Source organism: Gymnogyps californianus, unplaced genomic scaffold (genome assembly GCF_018139145.2).
Source record: "Gymnogyps californianus isolate 813 unplaced genomic scaffold, ASM1813914v2 HiC_scaffold_41, whole genome shotgun sequence".
Taxonomy (NCBI): domain Eukaryota; kingdom Metazoa; phylum Chordata; class Aves; order Accipitriformes; family Cathartidae; genus Gymnogyps; species Gymnogyps californianus.
In genome coordinates, this window is record NW_026114301.1 from 27110 (window position 1) to 54524 (window position 27415).

The following is a 27415-nucleotide window of genomic DNA, read 5'->3' on the forward strand; positions in this document are numbered from 1 at the left end:
TGTCCCAAAAATCAGGATTCTTTCACCCGGTGTGCAAAAAAGCCGATTAACACACAGAGCCGAGATATTTGTTTATTTCATGTCTGCGCAGAGATGGGTGCTAGGTGGTAACTCCACAAAGCTAGCACACCCGGTTAACACACGGTAAAGCATTTTATACCTTTCGAGCAACAGTTATCAGTATTTTTACAGTTTCGCTGAGTTACTCTCGTTCCTATTGGTTCTCGCAAGTCTCATCTCCACTTAAAGTCGCAGTGTCCTCCTTTTTTACTGCGCATGTTCTGTGAGGAAGGGGTTTCTGTTGGTAGGGGGCTCTCCCTACCCGAGGGCGGGTTTTCTAGTATGTTAATTAGGATAGTTCACTCACAGTTCAAGTAGCTCTTTGGTTGCCCCTGTGCTTATCTTGGTATGTCTTTACCTGGCTGACTTATGGTGTCATCTCGTTTCTCTTCTCAAGGTCACGCCTTGTTAACTAAGTAGCATCCTTTGTTTTTGTTTCTCGCATATCTCCAACAGTATGACTAAAAACTCACTTTGGTATCTGTGCGAGACTAGGCAACTAGTAAACAGTTTATATGGGCTATAAGACAGATAGGAGTCACTCTTGATATTCCCATTCAATTGAAAACAATAACTGTTGTCTTAATGAAGGCAAGGAGAGAAGGAAGTTATATTAGCCTGTTTTAATTGTCCACATGGAAGGAAGTGCACAACCATAAGTGACCAGTATAGTTGGTAAAACAAGCTAAACTTTCAAAATTCTTTCCATTCAAAAATTATACCTGTTCTTCAATTATCTCTGCTTTTCCAAAATGATCAGAGAAATATCTTTAAAAAATGAAATAAATAACAGTCCTCCACAATTTTATCTACTTTAAGGGTATGTGGAAGGAGAGTGTCTGCTCCTTTAAGGGTATCTGGTCAAAAAAGCCATAAACAAGAACATACAGAGACAAACCTGACCAACAAATGACAGGTGGTGATGAGAACAAACCTGGTCAGTCACACTGGGCTATCAAGAAATGGCAGGCAAACCAAGACTTTGCAACTGATAAGGATGCAAACCTGAAGGTCCAGGATGTTGGAGGGGGCCAGTGGGACTATGCCAACTGATTAGACAATGTGCAGGGGAAGGGAATTGGGGAGAGACAAAGTGGGGGTAGACAGAAAGGAGTTGTCCTGGTTTCGGCTGGGATAGAGTTAATTTTCTTCCTAGTAGCTGGTATAGTTCTGTGTTTTGGATTTAGTAGGAAAAGAATGTTGATAACACACTGATGTTTTTAGTTGTTGCTAAGTAGTGTTTATACTAAGTCAAGGATTTTTCAGCTTCTCATGGCCAGCCAGCAAGAAGGCTGGAGGGGCACAAGAAGTTGGGAGGGGACACAGCCAGGACAGCTGACCCAAACTGGCCAAAGGGATATTCCATACCATATGATGTCATGCCCAGTATATAAACAGGGGGGAGTTGGCTGGGAGGGGCAGATTGCTGCTCGGGAACTAACTGGGCATGGGTCAGCAAGTGGTGAGCAATTGCATTGTGCATCACTTATTTTGTATATTCTAATTCTTTTAGTATTATTATTGTCATATTATTATTATTATCATCATCATTATTTTTCCTTCCTTTCTGTCCTATTAAACTGTCTTTATCTCAACCAATGAGGGTTTTTTTTCCGATTCTCTCCCCCATCCCACTGGGTGGGGGGAGTGAGCGAGGGGCTGCATGGTGCTTAGTTGCTGGCTGGGGTTAAACCACGACAGGAGTATAAAAGGGGCCAGTTGCCTGTAAAATGGGGCTGATCAGTACACTTTTCTGGTTGAGCCCTGTGCCTGATCACCACAGTCTGTCCTATCTTTTTATTAAATCTTTTTTTAACTATCTCTGCATAATCTCACTCTCTATCCCGTGTGTATGTGTGCTGCAAGGACTAGGTACCAGCTACTGGTGAGACCTCTCTGTGTGTGTGAGTAGATTTGGTGCCAGCTACTAGAATCAGACTGGGGGTGTAGGTGCCCTGGGCCTGTGGTGTCAGCTACTGGAGCAAGTGGGGTTCTCAGTGCCAGCTACTGGAGCAGGTGGGGGTCTTTGCGGCCAGCCACTGGGGTGGGAACAGTGTGTGTCCCAAAAAGCAGTTACTGGGGGAAACCAGCATGAGTAAGGGGCTCAGCACCAGCAGCTAGAGTGGGACTACGGGTCACAGCCTGTGTGCCTGGTGCCATCTGCTGGGGGGTCCGAGTGTCTGTATCTTCCCCAAACTGGGTGTGTATTGGGGGTGTGCATGTCATTCACTAGCAAACTTCAAACTGGACTAGCCGGTAAGCAGGGGGGCCTGGGATCTGGGCAGGGGTATCAAGTGGGCAGAGGGTCTGTGCTGGTATCTGGGGGAACTTGCAAGTGTGGGGTGGCTGTGGGACAGGTGTGTGAGTGCTGCATATTTGCTAGCAAGCATCAAGCTGGACCAGCCAGCAAGTAGGGGGCCTGTGAAGCAGGTCAGAGAGCCTGGGATCTGGGCAGTGGTACTGGATGGACAGAGGGGCCATGCCAGTACTCAGGTGATCTACAAATGTGTGTGTGAATCTAGAGTGTCGTGTGTGTGCCTTCACTAGTGACCTCTGTCTCTGCCAGACAAAGAGGAGGAAGGGGACTTGGCTGTCTGTGTTTGTGCTTTATGTGAGTCCTATATGTATGTGCTGTTGAAGGCAGTGCCTTGTCTGTGGCAGTCTTTGTAGCCAGCCATGTCAGTATCCTGCGTGTGTGTGTGTTGCTGCGCTACTGGTTGAACCTGCAAATGGGAAAGCAGCAGCCACATCCCTCACCTTGGGCAGAGACCCCGGGTCCCCGAATGCACCGGGCTGGGCTCCAGCATCTGGGCAGGAGGGGCCTGGACTGGAGCTGCTGGAGAAAGTAGCCGCTCTCTCTCTTAACATCCCTTAACAGCTACAGTACTCCAGCACTCAGACTGGAGGACCTCAAAATACAAAACTGGAGGCCTTTAAGTCTCACATTTTCCTTACCCCACTCATCTCCAAACCTAGGAGGTGTTAAGGCTGCAGACCACTGACTGATGTTTAACTAACTGAACAGATCATGAGAAACTACCAGAAATGACATGAGAAATTACTGGATGTGACAGATAACAGAGTGAGAAGCTGACAGAAGTTACAGTGCCATGAGGGATGGCTGGATTTCACAGGGAGTGATGTGAGAGATGGCCAAGCTTCACAGCTAACTGAAGGGCTGTCCTGGTTTCGGCTAGGACAGAGTTAATTTTCTTCCTAGTAGCTGGTATAGTGCTGTGTTTTGGATTTAGTAGGAAAATAATGTTGATAACACACTGATGTTTTTAGTTGTTGCTAAGTAATATTTATACTAAGTCAAGGTTTTTTCAGCTTCTCATGCCCAGCCAGCAAGAAGGCTGGAGGGGCACAAGAAGCTGGGAGGGGACACCATCAGGACAGCTGACCCAAACTGGCCAAAGAGCTATTCCATACCATATGACATCATGCCCAGTATATAAACTGGGGGAGCTGGCTGGGAGGGCAGATTGCGGCTCGGGAACTAACTGGGCATCGGTCAACGAGTGGTGAGCAATTGCATTGTGCACCACTTGCTTTGTATAGTTTAATTCTTTTAGTATTACTATTGTCATATTATTATTATCATTATCATTGTTTTTCCTTCCTTTCTGTCCTATTAAACTGTCTTTATCTCAACTCACGAGGTTTTTTTCCTGATTCTCTCCCCCATCCCAGGGGTGGGGGGGCAGTGAGTGAGCGGCTGCGTGGTGCTTAGCTGCCGGCTGGGGTTAAACCACGACAGTCCTTTTTGGCGCCCAACATGGGGCACGAAGGGTTGAGATAATGACAAATCTGACTGGAATGTGTTAGAACAAATTTGTTATAAACATACATTATATTAGTTCAATAGTTGCTGGTCACAATGTTGATGTATTTGCTCTCAAAGTTGGTGCGCTTGTTCTTAAAGGTGCGTTATGTAATACCTTACTTGCAGTATATGCTCCCTGTTGTGCTGTTTATCACCCGTGGGAACTGGGCCAGAGTTATCATGTTGTTCTACTTTGTAACACTGGCTTATGATAAGATAGAATTGCTGGTCGTGAAACTAATCTGGTATTTGTACTCAGCATTGCCGTCATCTCCGTACTTCGGGAGCCGTCTATCAGAAACTATTAATAATTACACCTTGTACCTTTTCTCATCGGAGAGCCAATCCACGGGGAGACACATTTCTTCAGCTTCCCCTTCTCCTCCAGGCAAATTACAGTAGCTCTTGAGAATTTTGAATATCCTTGGGATGTTCAAACCAGCATGTTCCTATTGCTATGTCTCCTGAATGTGTTCCAGGTCTTGTTTAAGGTTAAACAACTATTTAAGAATACCACTCGGAGATCTGCCCCGAGGCTGGATAGCCATGGGTGGCATGGCATGTGGGAGAATATGGGCAGGTATCTAGAGAACTTCTCACCTCCAATGGTTTGGAACTTCACTCCTGAACAACTACAGGACCCTGATAAAGTGATAGACTATCTGAAAGGAAAATGCTGTGGCGATTCCAAAGAGGCACAACTTATCGCACTGTGCTGGGCCCTGGCCAGTATCTACCAAACACTGCGCGATACTGTGCAGCACCCTCAGGGGGAAGGGAGGGAAAACAGACCGACAGATACTGCGGCTACTCCAACCCCTGCAACAGACACAGCGGCTACTGCAACCCCAGCGACAGGCAAGGCAGCTACTCCAACCCCCACAACAGACACTGCGGCTACTCCAACCCCCACAACAGGCACTGCGGCTACTCCAACCCCTGTGACAGGCACTGCGGCTACTCCAACCCCTGCGACAGGCGCTGCGGCTGAACCAGAGAACCAACCTGTGCCAGTATCAGTCGCCCCTATACAGAAGAAGAAATATACAAAAAAATCAGTTCACTTAGCGAAGGATGAAGATGAACCAGGGTCATCACGAGAACAGGAGGAAGAGGCAGAACCAGAGGTAATCACCCGATCTCTATCCCTGAGTGAGCTGCGAGATATGCGAAAAGACTTCAGCCGTCGTCCAGGTGAACACATTATCACCTGGCTGCTCCGATGCTGGGACAATGGGGCTAGTAGCCTGGAATTAGAGGGTAGGGAAGCCAAGCAGCTGGGATCACTTGCTAGGGAAGGTGGCATTGATAAGGCGATTGGAAAAGGGACACAAGCCCTCAGCCTCTGGAGGCGACTCCTGTCAAGTGTGAAGGAAAGGTATCCCTTCAAGGAAGATGTTATATGTCAACCAGGCAAGTGGACCTCCATGGAAAGAGGTATCCAGTACCTGAGGGAATTAGCCATGCTAGAGATGATTTATTATGACCCGGACAGTTTACAATTACCCAGAGATCCAGATGAAGTTCAATGCACACGATCCATGTGGCAGAAGTTTGTACGGAGCGCACCATCATCGTATGCCAACCCATTGGCAGTACTAACTTGGAAAGACGAAGAGGCACCGACAGTGGATGAAATGGCTCGCCAACTCCGGCAATATGAAGAAAATCTCTCTTCGTCCCTACGAGCCTGTGTCTCGGCTGTGGAAAAACTGTCCGAAAAGTCCGAAGAACTGATCGAACTGATCGAAAACTCCTACTCCCCACCTGTACAGACCAATATCTCAGCTATTAGGAGTGAGCATTCCTCTGATCAAGAGAGAGAATATAGAAGGTATACACCACGGGGTACCCTGTGGTTTTACCTGCGTGACCACGGAGAGGACATGAGGAAGTGGGATAGAAAACCTACCTCGGTCCTAGATGCACGGGTACGTGAATTGAAAGGAAAAACAACCAGAAAAGGGGATTCTTCCAGGAAAGATGCCGCTCCGGTTTCCAGACAAAGTAGAAGGGCTTCTGACCCTCTTGAAGGGACCTCTAAGTCATTTTTACAAGAAGTGAGTAACAAATACTCTGACCAGGATTAGAGGGGCCCTGCCTCCAGCCAGGTGGAGGAGAGGGACAACGGGTTTACTGGACTGTGTGGATTCGATGGCCTGGCACATCACACCCACAGGAGTATAAGGCTCTAGTGGACACCAGTGCACAGTGTACTCTAATGCCATCAAGCTATAAAGGGGCAGAACCCATCTGTATCTCTGGGGTGACAGGGGGATCTCAACAGCTAACTGTATTGGAGGCTGAAATAAGCCTAACTGGGAATGAGTGGCAGAAACACCCCATTGTGACTGGCCCAGAGGCCCCATGCATCCTTGGCATAGACTATCTCAGGAGAGGGTATTTCAAGGACCCAAAGGGGTATCGGTGGGCCTTTGGTATAGCTGCCTTGGAGACAGAGGGAATTGAACAGTTGTCCACCTTACCTGGTCTCTCTGAGGACCCTTCGGTTGTGGGGTTGCTGAGGGTCGAAGAACAACAGGTGCCAATTGCTACCACAGCGGTGCACCGGCGGCAATATCGCACCAACCGAGACTCCCTGATTCCCATCCATATGCTGATTCGTCGACTGGAGAGCCAAGGAGTGATCAGCAGGACTCGCTCACCCTTTAACAGCCCCATTTGGCCAGTGCGAAAGTCTGATGGAGAATGGAGACTAACAGCAGACTATCGTGGCCTGAATGAAGTCACACCACCACTGAGTGCTGCTGTGCCAGACATGCTAGAACTTCAATATGAACTGGAGTCAAAGGCAGCCAAGTGGTATGCCACAATTGATATCGCTAATGCATTTTTCTCAATCCCTTTGGCAGCAGAGTGCCAGCCACAGTTTGCTTTCACTTGGAGGGGCGTCCAGTACACCTGGAATCGACTGCCCCAGGGGTGGAAACACAGCCCCACCATTTGCCATGGACTAATCCAAAATGCACTAGAAAAAGGTGGAGCTCCAGAACACCTGCAGTACATTGATGACATCATCGTATGGGGCAACACAGCAGAAGAAGTTTTTGAGAAAGGGGAGAAAATAATCCAAATCCTTCTGAAAGCCGGTTTTGCCATAAACCAGAGTAAGGTGAAGGGACCTGCACAGGAGATCCAGTGTTTAGGAATAAAATGGCAAGATGGACGTCGTCACATCCCAATGGATGTGATCAACAAAATAGCAGCTATGTCTCCACCAACTAGTAAACAGGAAACGCAAGCTTTCTTAGGTGTTGTAGGTTTTTGGAGAATGCATATTCCAAATTATAGTCTGATTGTAAGCCCTCTCTATCAAGTGACCCGGAAGAAGAACGATTTTAAATGGGGCCCTGAGCAACAACAAGCCTTTGAACAGATTAAACGGGAGATAGTTCATGCAGTAGCCCTTGGGCCAGTCTGGGCAGGACCAGATGTTCAAAATGTGCTGTACACCGCAGCCGGGGAGAATGGCCCTACCTGGAGTCTCTGGCAGAAAGCACCCGGGGAGACCCGAGGTCGACCTCTAGGGTTTTGGAGTTGGGGATATCGAGGATCTGAGGCCCGCTATACTCCACATGAAAAGGAGATATTAGCAGCGTATGAAGGAGTTTGAGCTGCTTCAGAAGTGGTTGGTACTGAAACACAGCTCCTGTTGGCACCCCGACTGCCAGTGCTAGGCTGGATGTTCAAAGGGAAGGTCCCTTGTACACATCATGCAACTGATGCTACATGGAGTAAGTGGGTCACACTGATCACACAATGAACTCGAATAGGAAACCCCAGTCGCCCAGGAATTCTGGAAGTGATCACAGACTGGCCAGAAGGCAAAGATGTTGGAATATCGCCGCCAGAGGAGGAGGTGACGGGTGCTGAAGAGGCCCCACTGTATAATAAACTGCCAGAAAATGAGAGGCAATATGCCCTGTTCACTGATGGGTCCTGTCGCATTGTGGGAAAGCATCAGAGGTGGAAGGCGGCTGTATGGAGTCCTGTACGACAAGTTGCAGAAACTGCTGAAGGAGAAGGTGAATCGAGTCAGTTTGCAGAGGTGAAAGCCATCCAGCTGGCTTTAGACATTGCTGAACGAGAAAAATGGCCAATACTTTATCTCTATACTGACTCATGGATGGTGGCAAATGCTCTGTGGGGCTGGTTGCAGCAATGGAAGCGGAGTAATTGGCAACGCAGAGGTAAACCCATCTGGGCTGCTGCATTGTGGCAAGATATTGCTGCCTGGCTAGAGAACCTGGTTGTGAAAGTACGTCATATAGATGCCCACGTACCCAAGAGCCGGGCCACTGAAGAACATCAAAACAATCAACAGGTAGACAAGGCTGCTAGGATTGAAGTGGCTCAGGTAGATCTGGATTGGCAGCATAAGGGTGAATTATTCATGGCTCGGTGGGCCCATGACACCTCAGGCCATCAGGGAAGAGATGCAACATATAGATGGGCTAGTGATTGAGGGGTGGACCTGACCATGGACACTATCGCACAGGTTATCCATGAATGTGAAACATGCGCTTCAATCAAGCAAGCCAAGTGGTTAAAGCCTCTTTGGTATGGAGGACGATGGCTGAAATACAAATATGGGGAGGCCTGGCAGATTGACTATATCACACTCCCACAAACCCGTCAAGGCAAGCGCCATGTGCTTACAATGGTGGAAGCAACCACCGGATGGCTGGAAACATATCCCGTGCCCCATACCACCGCCCAGAACACTATCCTGGGCCTTGAGAAGCAAATCTTATGGAGACATGGAACCCCAGAAAGAATTGAGTCAGACAACGGGACTCATTTCCGGAACAATCTCAGACACCTGGGCCAAAGAGCATGGCATTGAGTGGGTGTATCAGATCCCCTATCATGCACCAGCCTCCGAGAAAATCGAGCGATACAATGGACTGTTAAAGACTACATTGAGAGCAATGGGTGGTGGGACCTTCAAACATTGGGATACACATCTAGCAAAGGCCACCTGGTTAGTCAACACTAGAGGATCTGCCAATCGAGCTGGCCCCACCCAATCAGAACTTTTACATACTGTAGAAGGGGATAAAGTCCCTGTAGTGCACATAAAGATTATGTTAGGAAAGACAGTCTGGGTTACTCCTGCCTCAGGCAAAGGCAAACCCATTCGTGGGATTGTGGGATTGCTTTTGCTCAAGGGCCTGGGTGCACTTGGTGGGTGATGCGGAAGGATGGGGAAGTCCGATGTGTGCCTCAAGGGGATTTGATTTTAGGTGAGAATAGCCAGTGAATTAAATTGTATGCTATTAATTGCTATATAACCCTGCCACTGTATGTCATCATTACTATAGTTGTTATATGCTATATCAACAGTATTACAGTAAGAATCATCTAGATTAATGAAGAATGAACTTTGACAAAAACTGAGTGAAGTGCAGTAGTGATGGAACCAGGACTGACTGCAGCATGCAACAATCCAACACTACACACCATCCTCCTGCTGCGCCCAATGTCACCTGCCCGCTGCACCACACCGAAGCCCAATCCTGCTCTGCCGACTGAGCGGACTTCACACCATCCCTCCTGCCCAGACAGACTGTTATGACAGATGGAGTCCAAAGTCATGGACTGAATGAACTCAACGAACATTTTAAATGGACATTTTAAAGGCTTATACATTAAGGGAATGATATCTGTGTGTATATGTATCAAAAGGCAGCAAAAGTGGTGGTGATTAATTGAGAATGCATTGGAGAGTGTGGGACCTGGACATGATGTAGATGGTATAGAATAAGGGGTGGATACTGTCCTGGTTTCAGCTAGGACAGAGTTAATTTTCTTCCTAGTAGCTGGTATAGTGCAGTGTTTTGGATTTAGTAGGAAAATAATGTTGATAACACACTGATGTTTTTAGTTGTTGCTAAGTAGTGTTTATACTAAGAAGTCAAGGATTTTTCAGCTTCTCGTGCCCTGCCAGCAAGAAGGCTGGAGGGGCACGAGAAGCTGGGAGGGGACACAGCCAGGACAGCTAACCCAAACTGGCCAAAGAGCTATTCCATACCATATGACATCATGCCCAGTATATAAACTGGGGGAGCTGGCTGGGAGGGGGGATCGTGGCTCGGGAACTAACTGGGCATCGGTCAACGAGTGGTGAGCAATTGCATTGTGCACCACTTGCTTTGTATAGTTTAATTCTTTTAGTATTGCTATTGTCATATTATTATTATCATTATCATTGTTTTTCATTCCTTTCTGTCCTATTAAACTGTCTTTATCTCAACTCACGAGGTTTTTTTCCTGATTCTCTCCCCATCCCAGGGGTGGGGGGGCAGTGAGCGAGCGGCTGCGTGGTGCTTAGCTGCCGGCTGGGGTTAAACCACGACAAGGGCAGTGATGGGTACCTTTTGGGGAGCAGAGTCTTCCAAGGCCAGCAGTGCCTAGGTAACTGCATCAGTAATACCATGTATAGCCAAGATGACCTAGGTAATGGTATAAGAAATACCAAATTTGGGTATGGATGAAGCAAAACTGGGACCAATGGGGAAAAAAAATCATTATTTGGGAGGAGACTGGAGTGGCGAAAAGGAGGGCCAAGAAATGGGAAAAGGGATAATAAGGTATGCAAATGATGTGATGGTTGTTGTTCGGAGGTCCCTGTCAGGCAGCTGTGCACTTGATCACTGCAGGTGGAGCAGAACAACAAATCAAACCTTTTGTACTGATCATACCACACAAGTCTGACCTGCTTCCACAGTCAGTAGGCTTGAGATGGGAGTAGGGTCAGGTGCTTTCCCTGGCTAACAGGGAAACACCTGGTTGGACAGTTTGAGCATCCTGGTATCACCATGTTGGTGTCCATTCCAGGTCTGACAGCATTCGCAGCTATCCACTGCTTCATAACACTTGCAGAAGACACTATTCTACTTTGACACCAGTTGCTCCTTTCCCTCCACTTAATGGAGGCCTTGCAGGGATACAAATGGACTCCACGTGGCCCACATGGAGGGAAATAATAGCCCACAGTCAGCAAAGGAAGGCCTGTGTTGTGGTTTAACCCTGTTAGGCAGCTAAACACCACAAAATCGCTTGCTCACTCCCCTACCCAATGGGATGGGGGAGAGAATCAGAAGGGTAAGAGTGAGAAAAACCCTTGGGTTGAGATAAAGACAGTTTAATAGGTAAAGCAAAAGCCACGCATGCAAGCAAAGTGAAATAAGGAGTTCATTCACTACTTCCCTTCGGCAGACAGGTGTTTAGCCATTTCCAGGAAAGCAGGGCTTCATCACGCATAATGGTTACTTGGGAAGACAAACGCCATAACTCCGAACGTCCCCCCTTCCTCCTTCTTCCCCGCAACTTTTATTGCTGAGCACGTCATATGGTATGGAATATCCCTTTGGTCAGTTGGGGTCAGCTGTCCCGGCTATGTTCCCTTCCAACCCCTTGCCCACCCTCAACCTACTCGCTGGGGAGTGGGGGGAAAGGGGAGAGAGAAAGCCTCGACACTGTGTAAACACTGTTCAGCAATAGCTACAACATTGTTGTCTCATCAACAATGTTTTGGTCACAAATCCAAAACATTTTTTTTGTACATGCTCCCATTTAATCTTTTAACTTGTTTTCCACCTCTGCAAAGAAAACTGAAATGTCAGGTACCACTGTGTGAAATACATGTATGTATTTGCTGAAAGAGTTTTCATCTCTAGAAAGAATATTCCCTCAGCATGTAAGAGTTTTATTTGTATGTATAGATGTATATCTTAGACTAAGGATATTGAACTGTTTGTTTGTAGTTTATTATGTACTATATGTTCTGTTCTGTTTCAAGGGTGCTAGATTATACTGGGTCAGTGGAACTGACTGGAGAGAGGGCAGTAGCTTCTCTTGGGATCAACCAAGCCTGCTGGGGCAGTGGGGGAAAAAGAAGCTTCCAGGATGAGGCAGATGATAGACAGAGCTTAGGACAGGGTGAGCAAGCAACAGAACAGCCTGGGAGTCTGCTGAGAGGAGCACGGAGAACCTGAATCCAGATGTTGTCCCAAAAATCAGGATTCTTTCACCCGGTGTGCAAAAAAGCCGATTAACACACAGAGCCGAGATATTTGTTTATTTCATGTCTGCGCAGAGATGGGTGCTAGGTGGTAACTCCACAAAGCTAGCACACCTGGTTAACACACGGTAAAGCATTTTAAACCTTTCAAGCAACAGTTATCAGTATTTTTACAGTTTTGCTTAGTTACTCTCGTTCCTATTGGTTCTCACAAGTCTCATCTCCACTTAAAGTCGCAGTGTCCTCCTTTTTTACTGCGCATGTTCTGTGAGGAAGGGGCTTCTGTTGGTAGGGGGCTCTCCCTACTCAAGGGTGGGTTTTCTAGTATGTTAATTAGGATAGTTCACTCACAGTTCAAGTAGCTCTTTGATTGCCCCTGTGCTTATCTTGGTATGTCTTTACCCACTGACTTATGGTGTCATCTTGTTTCTCTTCTCAAGGCCATGCCTCGTTAACTAAATAGCATCCTTTGTTTTTGTTTCTCGCATATCTCCAACAATTCCCCCCTTTGAGACTTAGATAAATAGTTCTTATTTAAAATAAGTGTCACTTAGATCTTTTCATTCTAAAACTTCAGTCTCTGGGAGATTTCAAAAATTTCCAAAACTGCTCATAGGTTCCTTCCCATTGACATATGTCTTGCTGGAATTTTTTCCTGTCCTTTATAGGGAAGTTTTCAAGTTTGAGGGATTTATCTCCCTCTGTCGTGAGCGTGCATACCCTGGGTGATTGCATTAGAGCAATTTGCTTCATCATGTGCCAAACCTTAAAATACAGTATGATTATAAGCAGTAAACATAAACATGTTAGCAATAACAAGATCACAACAGGGTGTAGCATGAGATTAAGAATGCCTGTTGTCTTGGGTGACCATCCAAGGAAGGCTTCCCACCACCTATGTTCTCCATCTTTCTTCACCCGGTCCAAAACACGATGTATCTCTTCTGTGTCATGGTGAACGGTGATTAAAGTCCTTTGTCCCTCTTCTCGGGCACGTTCCAGCAACTGGCGTAGATCATTATGTTGTAAAAATTTTTTTTCACCAGTGTGAGATCCATCCCAATGGGAGTAAGCAATAGATCCTTAACTAAAGTATAATTGGATTGTATTAGCTGATAAGTCGTAACCGGAGCTGAATAGTTGAAATCACATCCTATAATGTTAGTAAAGTTACAAATGCAAGTATTTGAGTGATTATTTATCCCAACAGTAATATTATCTACGACTATAAAATTACATAGAGTTCTTATACACACACATCCTTTCCCAATGTATATGAGTACAGTTCCAGGGATTTCTTTTGGATGTATCTCGAAGTGACAAACATTTTGCTCAGTGTCAAGACAAATGTCTTGAGCTTTGATGGTATTACTTTCGCAAATAAATCCCTGTTGTTCCCGTACCATACATGCATCAACTTCAACAGTCTGCCATTTGTTATTGTCTCGTTGTGCCCATACTCTATGCTCTAGTGGATAAAGTACAGTCCCATTGTGATTTAAGCCTAACGCAACGATCGGGTAGATGGTTTTTACCGATGCATTCTGTATGGTTACAACAAAGGCCGTGGCTTTGTTATCGATAGGATTGTGAGTGAAATTGCCCAGATACCACCATGATTGGAATTCTCTTTCAAATGCAGTTGCCTTTTCCCAGATTATTTTCCGAATTTCAGTAGGTAAGGTGCCATCTTCACCTTCTCTTACAATTGCTGCTATTGTATATTGCACCCACAGTTGAGCTTGGATGCAACTAAGAGCTAGCGAAATATTATTTTGGGCTATACCAAGTACATCTATGATTAATTGGTGGTCCTTTTCATTAACCCTTTCCCATTGAGGCAATATATCAGACAACAGCCATTGATGAGTTCCTAAAGCTGACAGGGAGGATTGCAATGGATGTTCTAGTTTTTTTAGATCATGTGTGGCTGTACTGAGTTTGTTTGCAAGTACTTCAGCATCTATGCTGTTTAAGACTCCCAATCCTGTCCCTAGGATATCAGTTACATTTCTTTTTACTCGATTTGGAAGGGTAAGAGACTGCCCATGTAACCATGCTAACCATCCTGTATAGGACGCACTTACGAATGGTGAACAGGCTGGTTTAACTGCAGAGATATTAATCTGCATTGATAGTTCTACCCGTTTGAGGGACCATGATGGATTAAACAAAAGTCGTTGTTGTCCAACCCTTTTAACGACATATGGTCCAACTCTAGCTATCTGGGGGGTTATTTCCTTTAGTAATATCCTAATTACTTCCCTAGCCCCATTGTTGCGACAAGGGAAAGTCTCAGGCCGTCCGGAAAACATATCCACTAGAACAAGTAGATACTTATGTTGTCCACATTTTGGTAATTCAGAGAAATCTATTTGCCAGTATTCCCTAGGGGTTATTCCTCTTTTTACGTCACCTGCTGGCGGCTTTCTTTGTATTTTGGGATCATTTACACAAGTTTCATCTCTTTGCTATTATATCTGCATTTGTCTGCATTTTTGGCCCTACAGCATATCTCTTAACACTGCTTATCATAGCATCAGCTCCCATGTGAGTTTCTTCATGTAGTTTCTTGAGGAGAGCTTCCATCGTTTTTTTTAGTTTCATCAAAACTACTCCGACACTCTGGAGTCCCTTCTAACAACTCCCCACAAGGCCCTTTGTGTCTGCGTATAAGGGCTTGGTTGTAAGTCCGAAATTGGGGATCCATATCCAGCAGAATCTGGCTATTCCCAGAAAGTTTAGCAGGCTTACTGTGGCTTCTGTACAAGTCTGTTCTGTATCTGCTCCAATTAAGATATCGTCCACATACTGTAAGAGAGTAACATTATCATTATTAGTTTGCCATTGTTCTAATTCTTTGGCCAGTACTTCACCGAACAAAGTGGGACTATTTTTAAATCCCTGGGGAAGAACAGTCCAACACAGTTGTCCTTTCCTTCCAGTAGTCGGATTCTCCCATTCAAAAAGCGAAGAGTGTTTGACTCTGTTCATCCACTGGAATGCAGAAGGCGACATCTTTTAGGTCCAACACTGTAAAATAGGCATTGTTTTTGGGTACAGATGCTAACAAAGTATAAGGGTTAGACACTGTAGGATGTATGTCTTTGGTTATCCAACTTATAGCCCTCAAGTCCTGCACTAATTGGTAATCCTGGGAGTGAGGCTTTCTCACCGGTAAAATCGGTGTATTGTATTCAGATTGACATTCTCTGAGCAGTCCATATTGAATAAAGGTATTTATCAGGGCTTCGAGGCCCTTGCGAGCTTCCAGCCTAATAGGATATTGATGCACCCTTACTGGTTTTGCCCCCTCTTTTAGTTCTACTTTAATCGGACTCACATTTTTTGCTTTACCTGGGTTTTTTTTTGAAGCCCATACCAGGGGAATTACTGCATTTAATACAGCATCTGGAATATTCTCTTCAATTTCTTCCGGTGTTTCATCTGTCAGCAAGCAGATCTGAGCTCTCCAGGCGGTTTCAGGTGGGATATGGAGCTGTACAGCATTCTTAGAAAAGGTTACTTGTGCATTTAGTTTGCATAATAAATCTCGTCCCAGTAAAGGTAGGGGGCATTCTGGCATGTATAGAAACTCATGAATTAATTTAGCTCCCCCAGTTGTGCATTCCATTGGTTGTAAAAATGGCCTTAACATTCTTTTTCCCGTTGCCCCAACAATAGGTATAGTTACTTTACTTAGAAGTCCTTTACAAGTGGTGACCACTGAATGAGTAGCCCCACTGTCAATTAAAAAAAATCTATGGTCTCGTTCCCCAGCTTAACTGGAACCAGGGGATCAGCTGGGGAGATTTTAATGTTCTCCCCTGGTCCCCTTCATTCATTGTCTGAATCTTATAACAAGATTAGCATTTTCTGCATGATCCCGTTCCTTTGGCCCCTCTCGTTTCAGGCATTCATTCTTCCGGTGTCCCTCCTGTTCACAGACCACACACTGATTTAGCCCTAAAGGGGTTCAGTTTTGCGGACCTCTTCCCTGCATTATTCCACCACATCCTCCTCTTCCTTTACTTTTTCCTCTACCCTTCCCTTCAACATCATTTCCATTTATTGCCGCTGCCAGCAAAGATGCTTGCAACTTTATTTTGTTCTGTTTTTCTTTTCTTTCCCTCTCATCTCGATTGTCATAAACCTTATACTCTATCAATTGTGAGATCGACATTCCCCCAGCTCCATCAACTTTCTGCAACTTTCTCCTTATATCCTGAGTCGACTACCCAATAAACAACATATATTGAACATCCTCTGATTTGCCTCATCATCCGGATTCAAGTCCATCCATTTTCTAGCTACCTCACATAGCCTTTCATAAAAGGCAGATGGATTTTCCTCCAGACCCTGCCTTACCTCATAAAGCTTAGACACATTCTTCGGTTTAGGCACTCCATGCTGAACCCCATATAGTATCAGCTGCTGATACTGCTTCAGTTGAGCCCTCATTCCCCCCCCATTAGGATCCCATTCTGGGTCCCTTTTAGTAGGCAGAAACTCCTCAGAATCTTCTTGCCTGTTTCTCCTTCCCCCTTCTTCCCTGGCCCTTTCAATCACCATTCTCTTTTCCTCTGCCGCAAAGAACGTATTTATCAAAGCCTGTATATCTCCCCAGTTGGGATTATGTGTTAACATTATAGTTTCTAATAGTTGATGTACTCCGTCAGGGTTTCCCTTATAGGATCCAACAGATTGTTTCCAATTTAACAGCTCAGAGGTAGTGAACGGAACATGTATAAAAACCAGCAGTCTTTCCGGTCCCACTGCTTGTCTCAGGGGAGCCTGTACAACTGGTTCAGCGTGCCCTCTAGTCCGGCTGGAAATGAGGCTAAAGTTATCATTGCCCGATTGTAAATTAGGATCGATTGGCAATTGTCCAGCACTGCTTTTGTATAGTGGTGGGGCTGTCGGGACTAACAGTTGCACATCTTTCTGCTCTTCTCCCCCTGCAGTCTTTCTATCATCACAGCCTATGCAACAAGCACTCTCCTTTTTCTCAGAAGCTGTATACATCACTAGGTCAGTCTTTAGCTTACATTTTCCCGCATATCAGATTTTCTATACAAAGTCATAAAGGCATCAACATAAGGTACGTCGTCGCATTTCCCCATCCAACGGCAAAACGACATCAATTGTCATATAGTATTATAGTTTACCAATCCATTTTCTGGCCAGACTTCATCATAACCCAATTTATAATTTGGCCACCATTGATTACAATATCTTTTCATTTTATCTTTAGTCATTAGATTTCCCCCAAACTTATTCCAGTTTTTCAAAATACACCCCAAAGGGCTACAGGGAGGAATCACGGATTGGCTTGCTCCCATTTTAACCGAATTTACCTATTTGCCGGCTTTGACTCCCTTGGTCGGTAATTACCCTTCTGACCCCTTTGGTCAGTAATTACCACTCTGACCGCTTTGGTCAGTAATTTCCTCTCTGACCCCCCTTGGTCAGTACCGCTCTGACCCCCCTTGGTCAGTATGCGCACTCAGTTCTGACCCCCCTGGTCAATTAAGGCAACCCTTGCCAAGCGTCTATGTGCGACTTTATGCGCCCCCCTGGCAACTTGATGCGCACTCGGCTCTGACCCCCCTGGTCAATTACGGCACCCTTTGCCAAGCGTCTACGTGCGACTTTATGCGCCCACCGGCGACTTGATGTGCACTCGGCTCTGACCCCCCTGGTCAATTACGGCACCCTTTGCCAAGCGTCTACGTGTGACTTTATGCGCCCCCTGGCGACTTGATGCGCACTCGGCTCTGACCCCCCTGGTCAATTACGGCACCCGTTGCCAAGCGTCTACGTGCGACTTTACCCTTTAACCTTCCATGGGAGTCATTGAATTTGTAATTAAATTTTATACTCACCAATCCAAGGATTCATTCCCCTTTCACCCTGATACAAATATCTCTGGTTGGCATTGCACCTTTGAGTCGCTTGTCGCCCCGGCTTCGGAGGGAATCCGGAGGAGTCCCCGATCAATAGGTCGGTGCGCGCTGGAGCTCAGTCCGGTCCGGTCCGCTGTCGGGGACGGCAAGACGATCCGGGCAAGGCCTTATGGCCGTCCCATCTGGGTCGCCAAAATGTTGTCCCAAAAATCAGGATTCTTTCACCCGGTGTGCAAAAAAGCCGATTAACACACAGAGCCAAGATATTTGTTTATTTCATGTCTGCGCAGAGATGGGTGCTAGGTGGTAACTCCACAAAGCTAGCACACCTGGTTAACACACGGTAAAGCATTTTATACCTTTCAAGCAACAGTTATCAGTATTTTTACAGTTTTGCTTAGTTACTCTCGTTCCTATTGGTTCTCGCAAGTCTCATCTCCACTTAAAGTCGCAGTGTCCTCCTTTTTTACTGCGCATGTTCTGTGAGGAAGGGGCTTCTGTTGGTAGGGGGCTCTCCCTACTCAAGGGTGGGTTTTCTAGTATGTTAATTAGGATAGTTCACTCGCAGTTCAAGTAGCTCTTTGGTTGCCCCTGTGCTTATCTTGGTATGTCTTTACCCACTGACTTATGGTGTCATCTTGTTTCTCTTCTCAAGGTCACGCCTCGTTAACTAAATAGCATCCTTTGTTTTTGTTTCTCGCATATCTCCAACACAGATGCAGCCAGATCTCAGAGGTGACAGAATTTTCCTATAGATCAGGGTTGCTGGATTGAGACCAAGCCCTGAAGAAATAACCTGTCTGCAAGATAATGCAGTGGGTGAGGAAATGTTTATTTATAAAACCCTTTTATCTGTGTTCTGTCTTCACTTTGAATGTCCCTGTTTTTAAAATGAATTATTCTAGATTTTAATCTTAAAAAAAAAATCTTTCAAGCCCTCAGGGTGTTCACTTTAAAGCAGGTTAGTCCTAGTCTATGTGACAAGCTTTCCAGTAAAGCCAGAATTGTTATATGTTATTTTCTTTTCTACATTCAAAAGATTTTAATTGGTAGAAGTTTAAGGCTGGGAATGAAATCCTAGACACATTCAGGTTATGGACAAAATTATTTACTCTCAGTCTTTTCTTTGTAATGTCTATGTCTAGGCAGGTGTGGAGAGTACTCCCTCAAAAGCGTGTTTTCCAGAAAAGCACATGCTTTGCATTTTTCATGACAGGTTCATTTATGAATCTTCCATGTGGTATAAAAACTGGCAATAGGTATGCCATCACAACCAGCTTGCCACCATGTCCTTGTCATTGTGACCAGCCTTTGCTCTCACACACAAGGCTGGGGAGAGAAGGGTGGCTCTCAAAGCTCCATGTATTACTTCTGATCCTACTAGGAGGAAGCAAAAGAAGAATGCTTTTCTGATGTTAACCAAATCCCCATCATTGTTTTCTAATACATATGTATTGACTTTAATTTGTAGCCACTTCTGGCAGACTCTCATGCGACCTGTGGAGTCAGCAGTCAGGATTTATGCTGATCCAAAACAGTCCCCTTGTGGTATAAGGTCCTCACTGCTCCTTAACTCCTACAACTGAATGATTTTTCTCAATGACTACACTGTTCAGACCTGCCTTTATTGGGGGGGGAGGGGAATCCTGAGTGCAAATTGAATCTGGTGAATGATTTGGATTTGCAAAACAACAGAGAGAAATGTTGAACCTGTCAGAAGAGAAAATGGGTTTGCAATTTCTTTCAAAATGTCATTTTGTATTAAAAAAAAGCTAGTTGAAGGGACTGTGGTGGGTTGACCCTGGCCAGCAACTGAGCACCCACCAGCTGCTTGCTCACTCCACCACACAGCGGGATGGGGGAGAGAATCAGAAGGGCAAAAGCGAGAAAACTCGTGGGTCGAGATAAAGACAGTTTAATAAGTGAAGGAAAGAAAAAAAACGAGTGATGCAAAGGCAGTCACTCACCACCTCCCACCAGCAGATCGATTCCCAGCCAGTCTCCAAGCAACAGCTACCTTGGAAAGACTACCCACACTTTTTATTGCTGAGCATGACGTTATATGGCATGGAATATCTCTTTGGTCAATTCGGGTCAGCTGTCCCAGCTGTATCCCCTCCCAGCCTCTTGCCCACCCCCACACTACTCGCTGGAGGGGCAGAGTGAGAAACAAAGGCCTTGACTCTGTGCAAGCACTGCTCAACAATAGCTACAACATTGGTGTCTTATCAACAATGTTTTGGTCACAAATCCAAAACATAGAAACATATGGGCTGCTATGAAGAAAATTAACTCCATCCCAGCCAAACCCAGTACAGGGACAAAAAAAAAAATCCAGAAACAAATAGGGGTTTTATTCTTCTTGCAAGAAATGTGTTGGGTCAAGAATAAAGTAAGAGATATTTCTGTTTTGTCCAAAAATCTTTAAAAAAATGTAAAAGATTCAATCCACCCTGAAGAATTTCCCTTCTAATTTTTGTTTTGGTGGCTGAACCAATTGATCCTTGCTTTCCTCAGCAGTTTCAATTTCTACTTGGGCCTTGGGCCCTTAGCGGTGCATACTTGGCAGGGCCTAGGCAGTACCAGACTACTTTCTTATCCGTTGTATGATCAAAACTCACTTTTCAGGGATAGCAAGAACCCATTCTTAGCAAAGAGAGTATTCTGGATAACATTTGGGGTATTTGGAATGTACAAATCAAAAAGAAGTGTTTCTCTTTGGAGCTGGCTCAGGTGTTGATTGAAAACATCCCATAATTCCATGGCTCACCTGGGATTTGATATAGTTGTTTGTTTGTTTCCAGACAGGCAAGCTTGACCCACATTATCCCAAAATATGTGGGAACAAAGAGAATGTGCTGGAAATCAAGCGGAACCCATTTGATGGCTTTATAATAGCTTCATGCTCAGAAGACGACACTGTAAGTTTGCCAGCTTGTCCTCTTTGTTATTACCCAGTGCAACAGGACAGGCTGGGTGCTAGCTCACTAGAAAGCACCTTTGCAGAAAAGGACCTGGGGGACCTGGTGGACAAAATGTTGAACATGAGCCAGCAAAGTGCCTTTGCAGCAAAGAAGGCCAACAGTAGCCTGGGCTACATTAGCAAGAGTGGAGTCAGCAGATTGAAGAAAGTGATTCTTCCCCTCTATTTGGCAATTGTGAAACTACATGTGAAGTGACGTGTCCTGTTTTGGGCTCCCCAGTACAAGGAAGTTATGGACATACTGGAGTGAGTCCAGTGGAAGGCCATTGAGTTGATTATAGGGAGCTGGAGCACATGACATATAAGGAGAGGCTGAGAACTGGATTTGTTCAGTTAGGAGGCTGAGGGGAGATCTTTTTGCTGTCTACAACTACCTAATGAGAAGGTGCAGAGAAGATGGAGCCATCTTCTTCTCAGAGGTGCACAGGGATAGGACGAGAGACAACAGACACAAGTTGGAACATGGGAAATTCCAATTAGATATAAGAAAAAATTTACTATGAGGGTGGTCAAACACTAAATGGGGGCCCAGAGCATTTGTGAAATCTCCATCCTTGGAGATATTCAAACCCTGACTGGACACAGTCCTGGGCAACCTGCTCTTAGCTGACCCTGCTTGAATGGGGGGCTGGACCAGATGATCTTAAGAGGTCTCTTCCAACCTAAACAATTCTGTAATTCTGTGAAAGGTGCATGCCTCACCCACACCCTCAGTTACTCTGTGAAGTCATGCTGGACCAATATGAGTGTTAAGGGATGTTAAGAGTGGCCGCTGCTTCCAGCAGCTCCAGCCCAGGTCTTCCTCCTGCCTGGCTGCTGGAGCTCAGTCCAGTGTGCCTGAACCTGGGGTCTCTGCCCAGGCTGAGGGAATCAGCTGCTGCTTTCCTGTTTTCAGGTTCAACCAGTAGCGAAGCTGAACACATATCATAGAGATACACAGTCACATACACAGAGGACATACACAGGACGCTGACACAGATGGTTACTACAGCCAAGGCGCTGCCTTCAACAGCACCTCACAGAGAACATAAGCACAGACAGCCAAGTCCCCTCCTCCTCTTCGACTGGTAGAGACAGAAGTTCACTAGTGAAGGCACATACACAACACTCTCTAGGTTCACAAGCATGCCCGTGTTTGTGGATCCCCTGAGTAAAGGCACAGCCTCTCTGTCCATCTGATATCGCTTCCCAAATCCCAGGCCCTCTGACCCACCCCATGGGTCTCCTACTCACCAGCTGGTCCAGCCTCATGCTTGCTACAAACATGCAGCACTCACACACTCGTCCCACAGGCACTCCACATTCACAAGTTCCCCTGGATACCAGCACAGACCCTCTTCCCACCTGATCTCCCTGCCCAGACCCAGGGTCTCCTACTTGCCAGCTAGTCTAGCTTGAAGTCTGCTAGCAAATGACACACACCCACACCCACGCATACCCAGTTCGGGGAAGATACAGACATTCGCCCCCTCAGCAGCCGGCATCAGGCACATGGGCTGTGACCCACGGTCCTGCTCCAGCTGCTGGCGCTGAGCCCCTCACTCGCCTCACACCGGTCCCCCTCCCAGTAGCTGGTTTTTGGGACACACACTGTTCCTACACCAGTGTCCGGTGTCTGAGACACCCATCCTCTCCCGTAGCTGACTGAGACCCCACTCACTCTAGTAGTTGAGGCTGAGACCCCCACTCACTCCAGTATCTGACACCAGAGACCCAGGGTGTCTACACTATTGGTCTGACTCCAGTAGCTGGCACCCAGTCTACTCATGCTGGTCTCCCCAGTAGCTGGAGCTCTGAGCACAAAGTCTGTAGGACCCATGCCAATCCAGAGAGCTCTGGCCCCTCCAACTACTGATTATAGGACTCTCACTCGCTCCAGTAGCTGACACCACAGGTCAGGGACATCCACACTCCCAGTCTGAATACAGTAACTGGCCCAAAATCCACTCAGAGAATCACAAAATCGTAGAATGGTTGAGGTTGGAGGGCACCTGTGGAGGTCATCTTGTCCAATTCCCCTGCTAAGCAGGGCCACCAAGAGCTGGTTGCCCAGGACCACATCCAGATGGCATTCGAATATATGGAGACTCCACAACCTCCCTGGGCAACCTGTTCCAGGGCTCAGTCATCCTCACAGTAAAAAAGTGTTTCCTGGTGTTCAGAGGGAACCTCCTGTGTTTCAGTTTCAGTTTGTGCCCATTGCCTCTTGTCTTGTCACTGGACACCACTGTAGCATGGGCTGCAGTGATCACACCCTGGTGGAATTCACAATCTTGAGGGACATGGGTCAGGTGAAGAGTAGAGTCAGGACCCTGAATTTTAGGAGAGCAAGCTTTCAGTTGTTTAAGGAATTAGTGGATGGGACCCCTTGGGAAACTGCCCTCAAGGATAAAGGAGCAGAAGGGAGCTGGCAGCTCTTTAGGGACATTTTTCTTAGAGCACAAGAGCTCTAAATGCCCATATGTAAGAAATCAGGCAAGGAAGGCAGGAGACCAGCGTGGCTGAGTAAGGACCTCCTGGTTGAGCTGAAGTGCAAGAAGGAAATGCATAGGCAGTGGAAGCAGGGACACGCATTCTGGGAAGAATATAGGGATGCTGCCCGGGTGTGTAGGGATGGGATCAGGAAAGCTAAGGCACAGCTGGAGCTGAATTTGGCAAGGGATGCAAAGAATCATAAGAAGGGCTTCTACAGGTGCGTTGGTCAGAAAAGGAAGACTAAAGAAAACGTACACCCCCACCCCCACCCCCCTCCGATAAAGAAGACAGGAGATCTAGCGACAAGGGACATGGAGAAGGCTGAGGTACTCAACGATTTTTTTCCTCCATTATTTTCACTGTTCCCACATCTCTCAAGTCCCTGAACCTCAAGGCAGGGACTGGGGGAACAAAGTCCCTCCCATCGTAGGAAACGATCCGGTTCGAGACCACCTGAGGAATCTGAACATACACAAGTCCATGGGACCCGACGAGATGCATCCCAGCATCCTGAGGGAACTGGCAGACGTAGTTGCTAAGCCACTCTCCATCATATTTGAAAAGTCATGGCGGTCAAGCAAAGTCCCCAGTGACTGGAGAAAAGGGAATATCACACCCATTTTTTAAAAGGCAGACCCTGGGAATGACCAACCAGTCAGCCTCACCTCTGTGCCTGGGAAGATCATGGAACAGATCCTCCTAGAAGCTATGCTAAGGCACATGGAGGACAGGGAGGTGATTCGAGACAGCCAACATGGCTTCACCAAGGGCAAATCGTGCCTGACTACTCTAGTGGCCTTCTACGATGGAGTGAATGCATGGGTGGATAAAGGAAGAGCTACGGATGTCATCTACCTGGACTTCTGTAAGGGTGGTCCAACTCGATACTTGCTACAAGCATGCAGCACTCACACACTCGTCTCACAGGCACTCCACACTCATGGATCCCCCCCAGATACCAGCACGGACCCTCCGCCCCACCTGATACCCATGCCTGGACCCAGGGTCTCCTACTCGCCAGCTAGTCCAGCTCCAGCCACTGGCGCTGAGCCTCTCACTCGCCTCACTCCAGTCCCTCCCACCCCACCTGATACCCGTGCCTGGACCCAGGGTCTCCTACTCGCCAGCTAGTCCAGCTCTGGCCACTGGCGCTGAGCCTCTCGCTCACCTCACTCACTCCAGTCCCTCCCAGTAGCTGGTTTTGGGGACACACACCATTCCCACTCCAGTGGCTGGCAGCTGAAATCCCCACCCGCTCCAATAGCTGGCACTGGGACCCCACTCGCTCCAGTAGCTGACACCACAGGCTGCGGGGCACCTACACCCCTGGTCTGACTCCAGTTGCTGGCACCCAGTCCACTCACACACACACAGAGGTCTCACCAGGAGCTGGTACTTACTCCTTGCAGCACACATATACATGGGATAGAGAGTGAGATTATGCAGAGATAGTTAAGAAAATATTTAATAAGAAGATAGGACAGATGCGATCAGGTGCAGGGCTCAGTCAGACAAGCATGCTGACTGGCCCAATTTTACACGTGACCAGTCCCTTTTATACTCCTTTCTGTCTACCCCCTCTTTGTTCCTCCCCAATTCCCTTCCCCTGCACATTGCATCATCAGTTGGCATAGTTCCACTGACCCCCTCCAACATCCTGGACCCTGAGCTTTGCATCCTTATCAGTCACAAAGTCCCAGTTTGCCTGCAATTTATTGATTGTCCAACAATTAGTGTGACTGACCAGGTTTGTTTCTGGTTATTATCTTTGTTAATGCTAATTGGTCAGGAGAAAATGAACATTCTCACAATCCACATAGCCTTACCAATTAGTGCGACTGATCAGGTTTGTTCTCATGACAACCTTCCTTACCATGTGTCAGTCAGGTTTGAGTCTCTGTATGTTCTTGCATATGGCTCCTTTGACCAGAAACCCTTAAAGGAGCAGACACTCTCCTTCTACATACCCTTACAATGAAGTGGTCAAGGAACCTGGGTCATACTTTGTTCTGCACAGACCATCAGTGAAATGAGTATATTTCTACTAAAATAGGGGCTGAGCAGAACTGGCATGTGACTACAGATGATTTAGCAGTGCTTGCACAGCATCAAGGCTTTCTCTTTTTTTTCCCACTCTGCCCCCTGCCAGTGAGTAGGCTGGGGATGGGCAAGAATATTGGTTTGGGACACAGACGACTTACTTACCCAAATTGGCCAAAGGGATATTCCATACCATATAACATAGTGCTCAGCACTAAAAACTAGGATAGAGGAAGAAGGGAGTGGCAGAGGAGATTGTCTTCCAAACTGGCTGTATCTTGGAGACTGGCTGGGCATCAGTCTGCTTGTGGGAGGTGGTGAGTGATTGCCTTTGCATCACTTGGGGGTTTTTCCTCTCTTTTCTTCACCTACTAAACCATCTTTACCTCAACCCAGGAGTTTTCTCACTTTTGCTCTTCCTATTCTCTCCCCCGTCCCACTCGGGGGTGGGGGGGCAATGAGTGAGCAACTGTGTGAATGCTTGACTGCTGGCTGGGGTCAACCCACAACAGTCTTTTTTGGTGCACAATGTGGGGCTCAAGAGGTGCAAGATAACAACAGATTGGATCAGAGTGTGCTAGATAGAATTTATAGTGGTTATAGCTGTTTAGCTGTTACTTGGCAGGCTGTTACTTGCTGTTGCTGATCACAATGTTGACTTATTTGCTCTTGATGCTGATTTATTTCATCTCACACCTTCTCGATTGCTTGCTCTCTTTCTTATGTGTCGTGGTTTAACCCCAGCCAGCAACTAAGCATGACGTCATATGGTATGGAATAGCCCTTTGGCCAGTTTGGGTCAGCTGTCCTGGCGGTGTCCCCTCCCAGCTTCTCGTGCCCCTCCAGCCTTCTTGCTGGCTGGGCACGAGAAGCTGAAAAATCCTTGACTTCTTAGTATAAACACTACTTAGCAACAACTAAAAACATCAGTGTGTTATCAACATTATTTTCCTACTAAATCCAAAACACTGCACTATACCAGCTACTAGGAAGAAAATTAACTCTGTCCTAGCTGAAACCAGGACAGTATCCACCCCTTATTCTATACCATCTACATCATGTCCAGGTCCCACACTTTCCAATGCATTTTCAATTAATCACCACCACTTTTGCTGCCTTTTAATACATATACACACAGATATCATTCCCTTAATCTATAGGCCTTTAAAATGTCCATTTAAATGTCCCTTTAAAATGTTTGTTGAGTTCATTCAGTCCATGACTTTGGACTCCATCTGTCATAACAGTCTGTCTGGGCAGGAGGGATGGTGCGAAGTCCGCTTAGTCGGCAGAGCAGGATCAGACTTTGGTGCGGTGCAGCGGGCAGGTGACATTGGGCGCAGCAGGAGGATGGTGTGTAGTGTTGGATTGTTGCATGCTGAAGTCAGTCCTGGTTCCATCACTACTGCACTTTGCTCAATTTTATCAAAGTTCATTCTTCATTAATTTAGATGATTCTTACTGTAATACTGTTGATATAGCATATAACAACTATAGTAATGATGACATACAGTGGCAGGGTTATATAGCAATCAACATCATAAAATTTAATTCACTGGCTATTCTCACCTAAAATCAAATCCCCTTGAGGCACACATCGGACTTCCCCATCCTTCCGCATCACCCACCAAGTGCACCCAGGCCCTTGAGCAAAAGCAATCCCACAAATGGGTTTGCCTTTGACTGAGGCAGGAGTAACCCAGACTGTCTTCCCTAGCATATTTTTTATGTGCACTACAGGGACCTTATCCCTTTCTACAGTACGTAAAAGTTCTGATTGGGTGGGGCCAGCCCGATTGGCAGATCCTCTAGTGTTGACTAACCAGGTGGCCTTTGCTAGATGTGTATCCCAATGTTTGAAGGTCCCACCACCCATTGCTCTCAATGTAGTCTTTAACAATCCATTGTATCGCTCGATTTTCCCGGAGGCTGGTGCATGACAGGGGATGTGATACACCCACTCAATGCCATGCTCTTTGGCCCAGGTGTCTATGAGATTGTTCCGGAAATGAGTCCCGTTGTCTGACTCAATTCTTTCTGGGGTTCCATGTCTCCATAAGATTTGCTTCTCAAGGCCC

At 46.4% G+C, this 27415-nt stretch overlaps 1 protein-coding gene across 3 annotated transcripts; it reads right to left on the bottom strand.

Moving 5' to 3' along the window:
• Window positions 1-333: 333 nt before the first annotated feature.
• On the bottom strand, window positions 334-18103 carry LOC127028759 (uncharacterized). 3 transcript variants are annotated; one of them, XM_050914471.1, is made up of 3 exons: window positions 17819-18103; window positions 12336-14744; window positions 334-418 (listed from the first exon to the last, which is right to left on the bottom strand). In XM_050914471.1, exon 2 carries the CDS (start codon window positions 14246-14248, stop codon window positions 12899-12901), a length of 1350 nt encoding a protein of 449 aa, XP_050770428.1. In that variant the 5' UTR covers window positions 14249-14744; window positions 17819-18103; the 3' UTR covers window positions 334-418; window positions 12336-12898. The 3 variants fall into 3 exon arrangements, with proteins under 3 accessions (XP_050770428.1, XP_050770427.1, XP_050770425.1); XM_050914470.1 differs by having other exon boundaries at window positions 12336-14930; XM_050914468.1 differs by lacking the exon at window positions 17819-18103 and having other exon boundaries at window positions 12336-15700.
• Between the last annotated feature and the right edge of the window lie 9312 nt (window positions 18104-27415).

Coding starts and splice junctions, on each gene's coding strand:
- LOC127028759 (XM_050914471.1), bottom strand. CDS start 14,248: ATGTTTTCCGGACGGCCTGAGACTTTCCCTTGTCGCAACAATGGGGCT.